The following is an 18,330-nucleotide window of genomic DNA, read 5'->3' on the forward strand; positions in this document are numbered from 1 at the left end:
AAAAACCCAAAAAAACCAAACAACAAAAAACCAGGAGAATTTCACTGCAAAATGTTACTGAAACCAAGTATCTGGCTTTTTACCATCAAAAATCACCACAGGAGTCAGTATGTTCCTGCAGAATGTGTTGGTGTTTTTTCCACTCATACTGCTTTTCAGTAGAAAATGGGTCTATTGCAATCAGCTCTACAGGGTATCTTCTATCAAAACCTGCTCCTTTGCAAGAGTTTTCATTTCAACCAGGAGGCTAGGTCTGTGGAATACTTGCTCTCTGGGCCAAACCTTGCCCTCAGGGGGTCTAAAGGGAAACCCTTCCCATAACCCAAGGGACCAAGAGCCTAGTTCAGCATTTGTGACCTTCAGCATCTTACTTTTCTTGTGGGTATAAAACTTGTCTTCTGGCCCATCCTTAGCTCTCTTGATGATCAGTTTTCCCATTTCCACATCAACCTTGAGATGTATTTTTGAGAAGATTCCTAGGGAGTCAGCTTTCACCTATTGGAAAACAGAGAGATGTCTCACAAGTGATCCTCTTCCCTCCAGTCACATGTGTGACAAATGCAGCACTTGCCTGAATTCATGGGCACATATCATCCTTATGACAATCCCACTAGACATCTTGGAAGCATTTGCATGGTGCTAAACAGCATCCAGGAATAGCTGATAGCTCGGTGGCAGCACAGCCAAGTTCCAGGGAGCTGAGATACTGACATAAATCTGCTTTACTGTCCCTCCACATCGTGATCAGCGCTGTCAAAGAAGGACATTTACCTCAAAAGTGACAGGGGGGATAAGGGAGCGTCGGTGTGTAGAATCGGGACCTTCAATCAGCAGCGTTTTCACCTGTAAAAGAATGTATGTGCACTGAGTGGCACTTGGTGACTGCACTGCACTGAGAGTAAAGAAGTCAGAGCAAAGAGATCTTCCTGTAGCAGAGGGTTGCACTGGTGAGGCACAAGGAGCAAAACTAGAGGCAAAAGAGGACAAGAAGAGAATGTAAAATAGCTTTAAAACTCTACCTTTTCTTCAATGGAAGTCAGCAAAGAAATAAGCTGATTGAGTTTCAATACGATACTGACTGGACTGGTTTCTCCGAGCATCTGAGAACCACAACACAGAAAGAAAAGAGAGCTGGATAATGACCGGCCCATGGACAAGGCTGGAAGCACCACAGCCTCACCCCAGGGACAGGGAGCCTGGCACACAGGGCAAGGAGCAGCACTTGTGCCTCTACCACGCTGCTCCATCCTGAGCAGCATGAGGACGTGGGGTCTGGCCGAGCACGCAGAGACAGGGAAGGGTGGAAGGACAGACTGGCAAGGCTTGCCCAGCAAGGGGGTCAGCTTGCTGCTGGGGGACAGGACTGCATCACCAGGTCCAGGGCTCAACATCCAGAAACCCTGGACTTCTGCTTTCCTGGGCTACTGGCAGGGAGAGGACAGTCACGGGACTTAACAGGGTGTGGGAAGGAAGGATCTGGCAGCGAAACACCCTGGAGTGAAGTTTATGGGGTTTGTATGAAGTTTATTATGTGCAGTCCTGGCCTACAGGCTGGAGGAGGATGGGGAGAGATTGGTCCTCAGGCAGTTTGCTGCCCTTCCCTTGGGGCAGGAAGGGGAGCAGGCAGAGGGGGCTGGGGTGTAAGTGGAGCCCCGGGGACAGGACTCCCAGTGTGCCTGCTGCGCTGCAGGCAGAGCAGAGGTGAGCTGAGCACCCGAACCCCAGAGCTGTGTGACCAGAGCCCCTTCCCTGTGCCAACAGCCCCCCAAGCCTCCCCCCTCCTTTCCCACCTTCCCACCAACATACTTGTGAGCGCTGATGGATACCGGGGTGCAGCTGCTGCTCAAACACCTTCTGGATGGACTCCAGAGATGGGAGCGTCCTAGAGGCTTCGCTGGGAACAGAAGAGACATGGCAGAGCCCTGAGGTGCTGGTGAGTCCCTGGTAGGTCAGCATTCAGGCTTTTGGGGCACAGGCAGGTGCAGAGCCCTCGGGCACTCACTGGCACCAGGCTGGCATTTGCCATGTGTCCTGTGGGTGTCCTGGGCTGCGTGCTGCCCTCCGAGCCCAGGGGTGGGTGGTGACAGCCCACCTCAGCTGCCGTGGTGGCACAGCTCAGAGCTTGGCTGCTGACCCTGCCTGCCAAGGGCTGAGGCACAGGACATCAGCCCTTCCTCAGGCACTGCTTTGGAGGTGGTTCCCTCTAAAATTGCCCTAGAAAGATGTCCCAGTCGGGGGCACACCAGAAGACACCATGTAAAACCAGCAGCTACACCAGCTCCCAGGCACACTCTGCAGCCCTGCAAGGGCCGGTGGCTGCCAATTTTGCCCCCTCCCTGGAGATGTTCAAGGGCAGGTTGGATGGGGCTCTGAGCAGCCTGATCTAGTGGGAGGTGTCCCTCCCCATGCAGGGGTGGGACTGGATGAGTTTTAAGGTCCCTTCCAACCTAAACCATTCCATGATTCTATGCTTTGGTGGCTGGAGCTGCTCGGGTCCCCACAGCCCCACAGGGCTGCTCAGGCTGATGCAGGTTGCTGGGTGAAAAGAAAACTAATTTTTAGCTTGTTCAGCAGCCAGGGCTGGGAGAGGCAGCCTTTCATCTCTGGAACGGGAACCGTCCATGGGTTACAATGAGATTCCTTCAGCATTTCCCACTTAGAGTCCACAGGATGCTCATTTGTCAAAAAGCTGCTGGAGGAATTTGGCACAGAAGCCGTGCTCTGATAACGGCAAAAATCACGGAAAGAGCAGCCAGGGAGTGCAGGTCAAAAGGAAGGTGATGGTGAGGAGCAGTGCTAGGGTGCCTGCATTGTGCCTAGTCAGTGGATATTAATGGTTTCCCTCACTTTCCTATGTCTGAATGGACAGGATTTTACTCCCTGTTTGTTGGGGAAAGTGCTCCAAAGAGAAAGTATGATTGCCTGAAGATCAGAGTTTTTGTTTGGGTGCTGAACCATGGGTGATTAATTGTCTAAATTAAGCACTCATGTTTGAAATTAAGCACTCGTATTTTGGGGGTTGGACTAGATGACCTTTAAAGGTCCCTTCCAACCCAGACTTTTCTGTGATACTGTGACATTTCAGTCTGAAAGACTTGCCATGGGGCACACAGACAAGACACAAGACACTTATAGGAACTTAGATCTGATAAACTCAGTCCCTCAACACCATTGTTCAGCTGTGGATCTCCCAGGGCCAGTGTCACTGCAAATGGCTCTGGCCCAAACCCAAGGCTCATTTCTGCAGCCGTGGAGTCAGGTCCAGGATTCTGCAGGCAGCCACAGGAGCAACTTGAAACTGAAGTTCAGTTTGAAAGGAATGAAAGGACATTTACTATGACCAGGAGTGCAGGATGTGTAGGCCACCTCTTGGAAACACAGAGCAGCAGCTGCTTGGAGCAGTTCAGAAACCATTTCTGATGTGAAAGCTGACCTCTCTTCAGGGTGCAACACACCCATTGGGATGGGGGGAAAGCATCAGCAATAGTTCAAACTCAACAAAACCACAAAATGGTTTTTAATTGCACTTATAATTCCTTTTGTTTTCTTTTCTTGACAGTGTAAGAGAAATATATGTGGTGATCTTCATTGTAGTGTCAGAGACCTGTGTAGCCACATCCAATTGCACAAGTGCTGGTATGAGAACTGTGTGACAAGCTGCGTCACCATCCCTGGATGTGTTTAAGGGTGGTTTGGATGTGGTGTTGGTGGATATGGTTTAGGGGAGAGCTTTGTAGAGTAGGGATGATGGTTGGACTCAGTGATCCCAAGGGGCTTTTCCAACCTGAATGGTTCTGTGATTCTATAAAAGCCAAATAAGGTGAAGTAGAAAAAGAAGTTGGCAATGGAAAAAGGCAGTCAGCATCAGAACAGCAGTACTGGAGGCATTTTAGTGACACAAAACTCTCACTTGAGATTTCATGAGATTTTAGTTTCCATTGTTCAGGTTTATTCTCAGCTAGCCACCTGGGTCTCACCTCCGTGGGTGTAGAGAAGTAAAACCCTGCAGTGGAGCACAGAAGAAGGGAACGTCTTTGCACAGCCCATCCTCAGTCCTGCCAGGGCCTTGCAGGGAGCAGCTGGCAGGAGCAGAACTGCACATTCCTCCCCTTGCCTGGTGAGCCATGGGCAGTGCACACCCCTGAGGAGTAAACCTGATCCCAAGCAGCTGAGCACCTCACTCTCCCTGCCTTCCTCTCCCCTAAGTTAAAGCTCAGCAAACCAGCAGGAAACACCCTCATTCTGGCCCTTTCCTCTGCCAGCAGCACTGCCAGCCTCACTGCATATATATATATATATATATATATATATATATGTTACACTGCAAAGAAGGATATTGCAAGACACAGATGCAGGTGTGGATGTTTGTGCCCTCTGCACGAAGGTGTCTGGGCCCATCTCCCCCTTTGCTCAGAGGCAGCAAAGGGGAAATCACATCCTGCCACCAGAGAAACAGGGAGCTCTGCAAGGTTTTAGTTCCCTATTGGAGTTTTCCTATTTGGGACCTGAACGGTCTATAAACAAGAAAGGTAAAATTTGTAGAGCTTGTTCCTCTTTTAATTTGAGCTGGACTTCACTGACACCAGTGGAACCAGGCCAGTACATGAGTAGGAAGTAAAATCAGGGTTTAAAACAGCTATACACCAATATGTGCTTGTTTCCATAAAGGAGTTGTGCTTGACAATCGTGTGGGTGTCATTTATGCATTACCAAATTATACAGTTAATGAGTTAGTGCACTTTTAATGTCTTTTTTTTCTTTCTTTCTTTCTTTCTACACAAAGCATAAAAAATACTTCACTGGCTGAAACCACCTACAGGGAAACCTCACTGTCAGAGCTGTCTTTGATCTAGATGTCACACCTTTGGACCAGAACCACAGGTCACAACATCTAAATAGCACAGTGTTTGTAGGGGAGGCCAATTTCTGATGCCAGAAGTGCAGGTTCTGGGAGCATGGACATGGAAGCTATGGTAGATTGTGAGCTCTGAAGACCAGCCTCTAGTTACCTGAAGAGTCCTTTGCAAAGAAGTGTAAGTAGTTTCTTCAGTTGAGGAAGATTGCTTGAGCCAGTCTGCACCATCTCAAAGTCACTGGTGATGTGAACTCGCAGGTAATCCTGGATGAGTTTAAGATGCTCATCGGAGACACTGAGAAAGAAACAGCCGGGTCAAAAGCTGCCTCTTCTCTTTACTCCCAAGTATCAGATTCTTTCTTATCCTGAAACCTCCTCTGCCAGCACAGACACATGATGGGCAGTTTGCCTTGGATTTCAGTGCAAAAATGCAGTTCTGAGAATTTGAGCATGAACCCCCAGCACGCTGCTGACACCTGCTGACCCTCCCTCCCTCCCCAGCCACGTCCTCCCCTCCCTGCCCGCTGAGGGACCATGCCAGGGCAGCCCTGCCAGGCCCGGCCGTGCAGCAGCCATGGTGGGACCATCAGGTAAAGCCAGGCTGCTGTGACACCACTAACAGCTCAGGAGCTCTGGGCAGATGGAGGAGATTCCTTTTCACTTCACCAAGTCCCACTTTGAAGGTTTTATTCCAAAGAGTCCAAAAAAGCTTGGTTGGGGGCTGAGACCACAGAGCTGTGCAGAGTGCTCCCCTCCTCCCCTTCTCTGGGGTGCCTGGGCTCCAGCACCACGAGGGAGGGTGGACCAGGCAGCCTGCATGTGCTGTTGTGTGCCCTGACATGCAGAAAGTCCAAAAACTGGGTGTCTCCCAGTCAGCCAGCTGGGCCACCACAACAGGACCTGTGCTGCCACACATGGGCACTGCGTGCTCCCAGCCCCCCTGCCTGCCAGCAGGCATGCCTCTGATTTTATGTTTATTTTCTTTTTAAGCTTGGCAGATCTGGCCATCCCTTGGCTCCCATGGACGTCCAGGTTTGACCCAGCTGGCACTTGGGACAGCATCAGTCACACCTGTAGCTGGAGTAAATCAGGAGGAGTGCCTGGAAATCCACACACCAGTCTATGCTATTTTAGGACTGGCTGGTGCTTTCTGATCCAATCTGTAGTGTAGGCACCCAGGTAACTCACTGACTGCTCTCAGCTATTATCATGCCTATATTAAAAAACTATACACCAGCAGAGAAAATCTATCGGTGATTTTAATAGTTCAGAAAAGCATTTTTGTCTTGGTGACAGCTGGACTGTAGCAAGTCGCCATCACATTGTAGGTCTGATTCTGTTCTTCATTTGGCAGTATAAATCAGGACTCATTTGGCTGACTCAGACAGGTCCTCAGCTGTCCCCAGCAGAGCCCCAGAAAGCTCAAAGCTGGGCTGAAGTCTGACTTGGCAGCCCTGGGACTTGCCATCCTCACCTGCTCGTGTCCTGGTGCTGCAGCCGTTGGAGTAGTGTCTCAGAAAGGGAAAGTTTATTAAGGTCTGCCCCCCTGGAGTTTTCAGGGAGAGAAGGTGCCTCCTTTGTCTCGCTGCTTGGCACTGCCATGAGGATGTTGCGTGGGGGCAGGATAGGAGGTGTGGGTACCAGGTCTGGCAAGGAGGAAGGGAAAGGCACAGTCATCCCAGCATGGCAGTTGGACCTCCCCCCTCCCTCCCAGCAGGGCAGAGGTCACTGCAGAAGCCACCCCTTCTTTTTAGATCTAGAAAGCAGAGAGATTGATGGTGGCCTGGCCCTGTTCTCAGGAATATCAGTGGTGGGACCAGCAGGCTGAGCTGCCAGGCTTGGACCTCGTGTGCAGGCAGCATGTGCCTCTGTCTGGCAGGGTCACCTCCATCCAGTCAGTTTGAGTGCCCCACCTGCTGAGCAGCTGGGAAGGTTAATGATTTACTTTGAATATAGTGCTGAGAAAACATGGCTGTGCCTCATCCTTATCACCACCATGATCATGGAGATCTGCAGCTGGGGCAGAATGGATGGAGGAGCCTGATGGAAAGAGCACCAGAAGCTGCTAATGGAAATAAGTGAACAGCTAAAGAAAGCAAACACAGATTGAAAAAACAGACCCCATAATCCAATACAGGGGGTGAGTATCCAGCCTTGTTTTGTGGGCATCCAGCTGGAAGCACAAGGGTTTTCCTGCTTTATCATCCTGCTGCTCAGCATACTCCCTCTCTTGGGAGAAGGGTGGGCTCACCTCCAGTTACCCCAGCCATGGCTGCCTCTCTTTTCTTAGAAATTGCTCCAACCCTTTTTTACACCTGTCACATGTAGGTGGTTGAGTTGTGAGGTTTCGTTTAGTTATTTCCGAATGGTGGAATTTTCATGACAAAAAGATCCCCAAACCCAAACCATTGCTCCTGGGCAGAAGCTGTGGTTGGCAGAGCCAGCACAGCTGGGTGGGCGGGTCTGCAGGGCAGCTGGGTGCTCCCATTGCCCCTCTGCAATTCTACCTGTGAGATGGCCAGACACCTATAGGCCCTGCACAGCTCCAGCATGATGGCACCAAAGTGCCTTGACAGAATGAAACTGTCCACAAACAGCCCAGCCCCAGTGATCATATCTCCTCATCTAAAGGTTCTCGGTCTTGGCTAGAACTTCATTCCCTGCTGCTTGCCTCGCTGTGTATTATTTTTGCCATAGTTCCCTCCCCCTCCCTGAGAGCTGGAGACTCAGTGCAGCTGGCCAGAAACCAGGAACATCTTTCCTGCACAGCTTTGCAAAATTGTGTTCTGTTTCTTCATGAGAAGTGCATAACAAGATCTTCCAGCTCCTATCAGAGATCCATTGGGTTGCATAAATGAGCATAATCTGCTTTTGGGTACAGGCCTCTCTGTCTGTCACAGGACCATGTCCTTCAGACAAGGTTTGTTGTAACACTCATCATTTCCGGACAGACGTCAGAAAGGACGGGCAGGATGGCTCTGTGGGCACGACCTTCCCCTGGGATTCAGGAGAACAATGACAGATCCAAGGGATGATCCAGAAAAAAATCCAAGGAAAGATCTAAGACCAGTGACTGTCAGGAGCCCACAGTGACATTTCACATAAAATAGTTGGGATGATGCCAATCTTACTTCATCATCCATCTGCCTCAATACATGTAGTGTCAGCCACCGCGGGGCTGCCATCTCAGACACGTCCTCTGGATCAGAGCAGGTCAGGGGACCTGCATGTCAGGTCACCAGGACCCACAGCACTGCAGAGATGTGCTCCAAGTCTCCAGGGGAGCATCTCTGCTGCTGAGACAGCGGCCCTATGGACGCAGTGCAGGGAGAGGGGTGCAGAGGCATGGGAGATGGCTGCACATAAACCAGCCTGAGTCCAGATGGACAACAACAGATTAGTCAGCCTGGCACCTGCTACAGAAAAGGTCTGCAGGGAGTCTGTGCATTCCCTGAGGGGAGCTCAGGTGGTGCTCCAGATGTGGTGCAGCCCCAGAGCCAGGACGACTTACTGCCTCAGGGTTTTGCCAGCTCAGGTCTCTGCTGCTCCATTTTACGGCAAGACAAGTTCTAATCCCTCTGGCTGCAAATCTGCAGCCCAGATTTAGTGTCAAGTGTCTGCATCACCAAGTCACATTGTGAGTTTCTTACCAGCATCCTCCTCTGGCTCATCCGGAGCCTCCTCTTCTTCCCGCGGCACCGGATATTTGAGGTGCCACACCAGACCCATGTTCTCCTTCTTGTAAAATTCTATCAGTTCCTCCAAGTTCTCAAAATACTTCACGGGAACACCCTCTGATGCCTGAAAGAAAACACAGAGGCTGTCATGGTCTGGGATTTTCTACCACAGAAACACTGCTCCTCACAGAAGGAAAAACAAAGTCGTGGAGAGAGAAAAAGCCACTGGTGCTGTCCAGAGAGAGCCAGCCCAGACCCGAGTGCCCATCTGACCACAGGCTCTGTTGCAGGACAACTCCTGCTGCACAGACAGAAGCAGAAACCCATGAACACATTCCAGTCAGTGTCAGCAAAAATGGCAACCTCATAGATTCACTGAAGCCAAGTGGAAGATCTCTCTCATTGGATTTGGTGCTCTTGGCTTCAAAGCAGAGGAAGCCTTTAAAAGCAAAGAATTCTCCCTGATTTTTGCATTCCCTCTTTTACTGAGCACAACCCCCCTGGTCTATGCTATATTCAAACATCAGGAAGAACTTCTTTGCCATGAGGGTGACAGAGCCCTGGGACAGGCTGCCCAGAGAGGCTGTGGAGTCTCTTTCTCTGGAGACTTTCCAGACCTGTCTGGATGCCTTTCTGAGTGATCTGCCCTAATTTTGGTCCTGCTCTGGCAGGGGGTTGGACCCGATGATCATCGAAGGTTCCTTCCAACCCCAGACGTGCTGTGATTCTGTGATATTTTGTGTCATCCAAGAAGAATTTTTCAGTGGAATTGCAAGATAAACATGTCCAAACCCAGAGGTTAGCATCCCTTCCAGGATTCAAAGGCTCAGAATTAGGTTCAAATTAAACAAGTGAGCAAGGCACTGTCACCCCCAAGAAAAAGGCTCAGATGAAGGTTTAGAAGGCTTAGGCTCAGGACAGAGGGCTGGGGATGCAGCAGGTGTGACACTGAGTCTGCCAGCTGAATTGAACTGTGACTAAACCTGTTTCTAGCACAGCCCTGGCCACTGAGCTCAGGAAATGGAGCCTTGCAGAGGGCAGATACAGGGATAAGGTTTTAGAGGTCTGCAGAGGCAAAACTGTAGAGCAATTACATCTATGTGTTGTCACGAACAGTGAATCTGCTGGATTCAGCAGGAAGAGCTACCAGTCCTGCAGTGCTGCCCCATGGCTTCAGCCCAGGGCCCTGCCAAGGACCCAGAGGTTATTGTGGTGGCTCAGCACGGACCAGGCCAGAAGGGAGAGCTCTGTCTTACCTCCAGAACTGAGCCTAGGGACCACCCATGCCAAGGCAACCACAGATGTAACAGAAGCTCTGGTCACCCTTTGCAAGGAATGCTCCTCCTGGCAGGGTGCTCTCGTCCTGGATGGATGAGAGGTTTTCCCAGAGAAACCAACCCGAGATGGGCCTGTCTGCACTTGGAGCAGGGGCAGAACAGGGCAGAGGAGATCTTTGCCAGCCCCACAAGACTGTTGTTCTTGACTTCAAAGAGCAACCCTGGGAACTGCTCACATCTGGGGGTAGAGCAGCAGTGGGCAAGCAAGAGGGAGACCTGATCATCCAAACGACAAGCTTCACTTGCACTGTTTTACATGCATATAAGTTAGATTTTGCACAGGAAACATGGTTAGTTAATAGTGAATTAAACCTTTGCCTCCAATTTGAAACAACTTGTTATGCTGCCAGTTACACATTCTGCCTCTGACTAACAAGCAGTATGCTTCAATTTCTTTTTGGATTGCAATTATTGGCTGTAAAAATTCACACAGATGAAGTTTTTATACAAGTTTGAACAAGCTTATTTACCTGCCATTCATGTGGGGCCACTTTCCTCTCATCTGTGAGCTTTTTTCGTTTAAAAGGCAAAATGTAGCAAACTCACAAGATGAAAGAGAAGGAATGCCAGTGTGAACCACAGTGAGCACAATACTGCAAAATTTCTTCATTGAGTCCTAGCAGCATTTTTTTGCTTTTTAATTTTCCTAGAGAATAAAATCTCAGGCCAGAAACTAGCACAGTGCTTTCAATACTGAATCATATTTGAAGAATCCAGTGCCCTCAGGAAAGCCACCAAAGTAGCTCTCATTTTTAACAATACCTGCAAGTCTTCAAAGGTCCAGCAAGACACATTTTTGTAACAAATATGTGTGATGTTTCTACGAGCTCAGCCTCCTTTCCTGTCTCCCAGGTGTTCTTGCATTTGTCAAGATTTATTATCCTCGCATGCTGGAAAGTGTCACGTTCAGCATGAAAGCAGAGCCTGGGAAAACACTGGATTGTATTTTTGTAAGGCCAGAGGTGTTGAAACAAACTGCTGGTGAAAACTTCACAGGACTGTAACAGCACAGACCAGATCCTGCTCTGCCAGAGCAGCTCAAACTCAGAACAAGTAACCAGATAACCAGAATTACTTCTGATTTCCACCAATTAATGCAACTAGTGTCTTACCCTTCCCGGACTCCTCTGCTTCTTGATGCCATCTGTGAAGGTTGGGAATCAGGGAAAACCAACTAGGAAAAAAAAGCCCTCCACCCTAATCCATCATATGAAAGGATTCCAAAGTCATAGTGCTGCACTGGGACAGACCTGGGATAATTGCTTCATCTTTCTCTGTCCCCTTGCTCTGCTCCCAAGTGTTGGTGGTTATTGGAGCAGCTGTGCCCAGTAGTCCCTGCCATCCCCAGCACCCATTGCAGGCCAGCAGCTCGCTCAGCCTCCCTGCCCAGCCCAGGGCAGATGAGCCCATGGCTCCTTCTCTGGATCTGACTTGCCTGGGCAGCCATCTGCCCACCACCTGCAGCACCCATGGCTGAGCTCAGGAGAGATCAGGCTTGTGATCATTTATTTGCCCTGAACTGCCCCAAAGGGCAGCTGGGAAAAGGCACCAGCCCCATTGGAGAGCATGCTCAGACCCTGCAACACGCCAAGGTGGGCAGGATGGTCAGGGGTAGTCCTCTGCAGAGGCTTGCAGAAGGAAAGCTTTGCCAGCAGTGCTCTCTCCCACCTCTTGAATTGCTGCAGCCTACCCCACTCCTCTTTCCCAAGCCACCTCCACACCCCTGCTTGGCTTCCCCAAGAACTCACTGCCTGCTCACTTCCCTGTCCCCAGTGCTCCCCCATTTCACCCTCCCAGCATCCCTCCCACCCCCAGAGCCCAGGCAGTCTCTGCTAAGCCTTGTCTTGCTGCTCAGCTCCTGCTCTCTCAGGCTGCTGCAAGAAGCCAGGTTGCCCTGCACAGCTCTTGTCAGGCTCAAAAGAGCCCTCGTGTGAATGGGAGGAAAGGCTGGATCAGCACTTTTTGCTGCCAAGAATAGTATCACAGTATCATTCTGGTTGGAAAAGACCTTCAAGATCATTGAGTCCAACCACTACCCTAACTCTGCCGCGTTCACCGCATCTGTCTTTTTAGATGTCTCCAGGGATGGTGGCTCAACCACCTCCTTGGACAGCCTGGATCACCAAGTCCAACTCCTGCCCCAGAACAGGACAACCCCAAAGTTCACACCATGTCCCTGAGGGTGTTGTCCAAAGGCTTTGGTGCCATTCCTGTTTCCCTGGGGAGCCCATTCCAGTGCTCCACCACCCTCTAGGTGAAGAATCTCTTCCTAATGTCCAACTTAAACCTCCCCCTGCACATCTTCCTACCCTTCCCTCGCGTCCTATCACTGGTCACCAGAGAGAAGAGGTCAGCTCCTACTCCTCCTCCTTCCCTAATGAGGAAGCAGGAGCTGCCATGAGCTCTCCCCTCAGTCTCTTCTTCTCCAGCTGAACAGACCAAGTGCCTTCAGCTGCTCCTCATATGGCTTCCCCTCTAAACCTTTCAACAACCTTGTGGCCTCCTCTGGACACTATCTAGTAAGTTCAGTCTCTGAGACCATGCTGGTCCCTGTGGTAACGAGCAGCAGCAGGGTTTGGTAGGGGCATCCTGAGCCTGCCTCCCCAGCCAGCCCTGCAGCAGTGGAGGGGCTGCAGCCTGGGGTCCAGTCCCAGCTCCCAGCATGACCACCAGCCCTAGCTCATCTGCAGAGGCCCCTCTGTCATACTCCCCTCCTAGAGACAGGCTGGCCAGGCAGCCACCACCCTTCTCCATGAGCCCCACCATCTCCTCTCAAGGATAGCCAGGATTTGCAGCATGTGGAGGAACAGAGGTTTGCACACATCTGAATCCAGCTGCTGGCTCCTGAAGAGAGGCAGCCCCCACCCTGGTGATGCCAGCTCTGCTGGCAGCCCACCTTGCCCAAGCTCATGCAGGATGAAAAGGACCAATTCCTTCAGCACACAGTGAAAATAAGGGATGGTGATTTCATATTTTAAGACAGAATTCAGCAGGGAGCTGAACACATGTCCCAAGAAGCTGCAGTAAGGACACAGGGATCCTGCAGGGCTGGGACCTCTGAGCAGCCCTGGCCAAGCATGGAGGGCAGGTCAGGGCAGCCCCAAACCACTCAGCCCCACGCCCCAAGAGCCCCAGATCTGGCATCACCTTGTCACACATCAGCTTTGCCTTCCCAAGTGCTGGAATGCAAAGATCAATGGATGATTCTCTGTACTGCAATTCTTGTTATTTACGTGGCGGAAGCGTGTGGGAAGGGCTGTGCCCCTCCAGCACAAAGCAGTGCCCAGCAACCCTCTCTGCCTGTCTGGCTGCACTAGGAAATTAGCTCCTCTCCACTCAAGGCACACCCCAACCTTTCCCCTGCCCCCCAGAGAGCAGGGCATGCTGTGCTGTGCTGCCTCCCTCCACCCAGAGCCACAGCAAAACCGGCAAGTTTTTGTTCAAGTTGAACTGAGCAAGAGAACAGTAAAAGCAAGACCTCCCTGCACTTTCATCTCCCCTTGGGGAAAGGATGAGAACAAAGCCTGGTGACAGACGTGAGTCATGGTGAGGACACGCAGCTGCACGGCGCTCGCGCTGGTGCCCTGTCAGCCCCTCCAAACCAACAGGCTGTCCCTTGGGCACCAGTGGTGGGGCCACAGGACCACCCCCCAGGCCTTGGGGTGGCCCCAGCCCAGCAGGGGTGCTGCCTGCATAGGGTCAGTTTAACACAGAAAACTCAGTCCAGTTAGGTTTGCCCTCAGGTGCTGGATGACCTGAAGGTTGGTCAAACAATTTTCACTGCCAGCAGGCAAGGGGAGCAGCTTGGAGCTGGGACATAAGATTTCCTCACACTTGAGCTTGTAGCAAAGGTTTATAGGCAGGGAAGGAAAAGAAGTGCTGGACAGTAAAGCACTGGGGTTCAGACAGTCTGCACCTGGCTGAGGAGCATATTTGCAAAAACCAGTCTGGTGGTGGCCTCTGAATAGAAGTCTTCAAGCCAACCACCCCGGCCAACAGGAGTGAGGCAAAATGCAGCACAAACACAAACCTGCTCAGGGTTTTGTGCCAGGGAGCAGATGTGGAACCGGGCGCTGCAAACCAAGAGTTCAGTGTGTATTTGGCACTGCTGGGCTAATGGCTGGACTTGACAACCTTAAAGGTCTTTTCCAACCCAAACCATTCCATGATTCTGCAAAGCTGAGCAGGATGGGGCAGCTCAGAGCAAGCTGGAGCCACTCGAGCTGTGCTCAACAATGGAAACCAGTTCCCACCCCCCACCTTCACTCAGTAACTATTTCCTCAGGGTTATCAGAGGATAGATCTTGTTTTAATTGCAAAGCGAATTGTTTCAAGTCATTAGAAATGTGGATGGCAAGTGTCATCTCCATGGCAACACACCACATCCCCAGAAATGTGCTCTCAGGCCATTGGAGCAGCATGGCTCCATTCCATGGGCAGCTCCAGCACCACCAGCAGCATCTCAGCCATGACACCAGGACAGGACACACCATGTGAACACAGGCGGGACTGGGAACAGTCCAGGGAGCAGCAGAATGGCATAGAGGAATCTGGGTAACAGTGAATCAGAGGCTGCATATGTCAGGTCCTGCTCCTGGGCCACAACAACCCCCAGCAGTGCTGCAGGCTTGGGGAGGAGTGGCTGGAGACCTGCCACAGCTGAGAGGGACCTGGGGGTGTTGGTCAACAGCCGGCTGAACATGAGCCAACAGTGTGCCAGGTGGCCAGGAAGGTCAACAGCAACCTGGCTTGAGTACTGTGTTCAGTCGTGGGCCCTTCACTTCAGAAAGGACATTGAGCTACTGGAGTGTATCCAAAAGGGTTTGGAGCATCTGACATGAGGAGCAGCTGAGGGAGCTGGGGTTGTTTAGCCTGGAGAAGAGGAGGCTGAGGGGAAACCTCATTGCTCTCTACAACCACCTGAATGGAGGTTGTAAAGAGATGGGGACTGAGCTGTTCAGTGAAGTTACAAGTGACAGGACAAGAGGAAGTGTCCTCAAGTTGCACCAGATTGGATGTTGGGAAGAATTTCTTCACTGAAAGAGTTGTCAGGCCCTAGCACAGGCTGCCCAGGGAGGTGGTGGAGTCACTATCCCTGCAGGGATTTAAGAGTCATACAGACACAGTGCTTAGGCATATCGTTTTGTTAAGGACTGGTCAGTGTTAGGTGAACGGTTGAGTCAAAGGTCTTGTAGGTCTTTTCCAACCAAGGTTGTGAATTGTGCAGTGGAAAAGTGCGTCAGAAAAAGCCTGTCTTTCCAGAAGCTGTTAATGGGGCTGTCCTATGATATGCAGGAACAAACTTTTCTGCTGTTCTGGGTGCTGTAAGGCCTTAGCTGGACTGCTGCATCCAGCCTGAGGCACCACTTCTTACAGAACATGTAAAAATACCATAGAGAATCCCAAGGAAAAATTATGAGGACAGCTGAAGAGCTGAAAAATGTGATTTACAAGGAAAGGTCAGAAGAAAGGGACTGGTACAGCCAGGCAAAGGGACAGCCTGGAGACACAACAGCAGCAGTCTTGCAAGTTTGAAACTCTCTTACAAAGAAGATGACAAGCAGCTGTGCTGCAGGTCCCCCAAGGACAGCAGATGTGCTGGTGTGCTCTGCAGCAGCAGAAGTTTGGATATGTCAGGGAACCTCACCAGGCAGAGATGGTGGAGTCAGACTACACAGGAAGAATGTGTGTCCTGAGCCTGCTTCAGCCTGGAACCAGGCTTAGCCACCTCACAAGATCTCCTGCCACCCCTACCTCTGCCAAGGAAGCCCTCTGCAGATCTGCCTGCTGTACTAGATCCTTGAAGAGGAGGGTAAGACTGAACACACCCACAGTCATCATGACCAGTCCAGCTGGAAACAAGGAATTGCAATTTAACACAAACAGATTCTGTATTACTGCATTACAACTGCACCCCAAGCCACAACTCTTCAGGTCTTCCACAGCCCCTTCTGCCCCAGCCCTTTTGGCTGGAAACCTCCTTTCCCACAGGATGCCTTGGTGTCTCCTGCTCTCCAGAAACTGCCCTCAGTTCTGCAGGTCCTTCCAGGTATTAGTTTCTCTTCCATCTTCTGTACACTGACTGCACAATGGTTTAACACAACTGGCTACAACTCGTTCCTGCCTCCATGCTGAACAGGCTTCTGCGTTCTCCCTGTCATGAAAGCAGGTATGACTGAAGCCTTTAATCACTGGTCTTCAGATAAATCTTGTGATTCCCCTTTCCAAATTCACCCACCTACACTTCTCAACCTCCTTTGTAGCTGGTGTAAGAAGGCCAACAGGCCCCAGCCAAAGTTTGCTCTTCTGTGTCATCTCCAAGGAATGGCATCTGGCCAACCCAGCACCTCGACAAAGCTGCCGGAACACGGGTTTGCTGAGCAGCAGCTCTGCACGCACCTCGAGGAGAGGTTACAAGTGCAGGACAAAGACTTGGTGTTGAAAAGAGCTTTGAAGTGCGCAAAGCCAAGGCTCAGGCAGGCAAGGAAGTGGTTAACTTGGGGTTCATTACAACAATTGTATAAATAGATGGCACAGGAAGTCTGGGGCCCTCAGAAGGAAGAGGAAGTGTTTTCCTTTCCTGAGCCAAGGCACAAGGAGGAACTAGGAGACTGGTCATCTGGTTATATTGCTTAAGGCCAAGCTTTTCTATCCAGAGCGCCTTAAAACAGGTATTTAAACCCATATAAAGGCATTTCAGGAACAGTCAGTGAGTTTTCAAAGTTAGAAAATTCATGCAATACCCACCAGCTGAAACAGAAGCTGAAAATCAGGTCACTTCTGCTTTGGTGTGAAAGGCTGGCAGGAACTTTCTTTCTTTTAGATTAAAAAAAAAAAATAATTTAAAAAAATCTGTACTTCCTGGTTTGGAAAAAAACTTGTCTCCAAGACGTTCTGTTAGCTAGGAAGTCTAGGTGGCATTTTTACATTTACTTCTGGCCCTCATGCAGGCAAGGGTTTGTATTTCACTGAAGAGCTGACCACTAGAGCTAACAAATCCCTGGTAAATTCTTATTTTTTAAGCAACCAATGTTGTTTTGGGTTTTGGTTTTGTTTTGTTTTTTTCAGTTTCATCTTGTTAGAAAACGTCTTATTTTTATATCAAAACTTGTGCTAAGAAATTTCAGGAGCATTTCTCAGGAATGGGATCATAGGCAGAAATCACAGCTGGGAGAAACAGCTACTTCCTAAAATCCAAGCCACCCAAATAGGTTCTGTATTTTGGATGCAACAGCCAGGGCAGGGGAGGGGCTGACAAGGAGGACAAAGGGAAAAAAACACAGGAATTTTGGGGAGAATGGCACAGTGTAAATTTGTTTTCAATTGTTGTAGATTATGTGACTTGAATAATGGACAATGAAGGCTTTCTTGTCTCATTCTGCATAGGGTTTGGTCCTGATGCTCCAGTTTGCTTATTCATGGCACTTTTGCTACAGGGGCCTTTTCTGTTTAAGACTTTGAGTGAAAATCATGGAAATCAGAGTGTTCTGGGAAACAGGACTTCAGAATTTCTGAAAAAGATTATTCATGGAAGGAAACAAGGAACTGCAATTTAACACCAACTGATTCTGTATTACTTCTAGCTTGTGTTCCTGGCTGAAAATCAGACATTCAAAAAACCCAAGACCAAACCAAATCCAAACCTAAGTTAAAAGACACAAAAATAAAGAAAATTTCTGTGTTGTCAATCCTGTAGAAGTCCCTCTGTTCCTCAAGTGCAACTGAAGGATACCACCACATACTGCCTCTACCACAAGCTCCACTGCTTTAAGAATAACTGACTAAAGGGATACCATATATATTAATTACTGGCACTGCACCACAATTCCTGTCTAATTATATGTATTAAAAAAGGGGAACATTAAATGATTTTTACTCTATTGCACACCACTTGTTAAGTTCAGCACCTGCCTCCTTGCTTGCAGCACGAGAATGAAATCCGTGTCTCGTTGCTGCTCAGTGGGAACAAGTCAGCCAGGCACAGCTTCTCCCCCCACTGCAAACTGGGCAGAAGTGCCCATCAGGGCTTCCCTTCCAGATTTCTGGTGCAGTGCAAAGCTAGATTAAAACCTCTACTCTCTCCTGATCCAATTTTGGCCCAAATGGCCATCTCACTTCTCCCTACCTGCAACGTTACGGAGAAGGTTCGGGAAGCATGAGGCATTTTGCTCATGCTCAGTTTCAGATGCTTCCCATGTTCTACATGTGGAATGCAAAAAAGACCCTATCATATCTGCCACTTCTGATCCCTTCTGGCCCTGGAAGAGTTTTCCTCTATGTGATTCCACTCAGGCTTCATTCTGGCAGTCCAAAGATTGGTCGTGTTCCCATGGCAGAACTGGGACACTTGCAAATTAAGAGTCTGTTGAAGGGAAGGAATATTACAAGGAGTCCTCAGCAGAGTATGGCTGGCTGCCCAGTTTGTATCTCAAGTTCCTTGTTAAAATTCTACATCCTAAAG

General features: G+C 50.0%; 1 protein-coding gene across 4 annotated transcripts in view; it reads right to left on the minus strand.

Moving 5' to 3' along the window:
- Window positions 1–18,330, minus strand: part of INPP5D (inositol polyphosphate-5-phosphatase D) — a 54,813-nt gene that overhangs the window by 18,023 nt on the left and 18,460 nt on the right. For 2 of the 4 annotated variants that reach the window (XM_051626690.1, XM_051626689.1), the window contains exons 3-9: window positions 8,506–8,656; window positions 6,330–6,501; window positions 5,010–5,150; window positions 1,807–1,894; window positions 1,020–1,100; window positions 772–843; window positions 372–495 (exon numbers count right to left, since the gene is read on the minus strand). In XM_051626690.1, coding sequence (XP_051482650.1) covers window positions 372–495; window positions 772–843; window positions 1,020–1,100; window positions 1,807–1,894; window positions 5,010–5,150; window positions 6,330–6,501; window positions 8,506–8,656 — 829 coding nt within the window. Of the gene's footprint in view, window positions 1–371; window positions 496–771; window positions 865–1,019; window positions 1,101–1,806; window positions 1,895–5,009; window positions 5,151–6,329; window positions 6,502–8,505; window positions 8,657–18,330 lie in introns of all 4 variants that reach the window. The other 2 variants (XM_051626688.1, XM_051626687.1) reach the window with 1 other exon arrangement.

Source organism: Apus apus, chromosome 8 (genome assembly GCF_020740795.1).
Source record: "Apus apus isolate bApuApu2 chromosome 8, bApuApu2.pri.cur, whole genome shotgun sequence".
Taxonomy (NCBI): Eukaryota; Metazoa; Chordata; class Aves; order Apodiformes; family Apodidae; genus Apus; species Apus apus.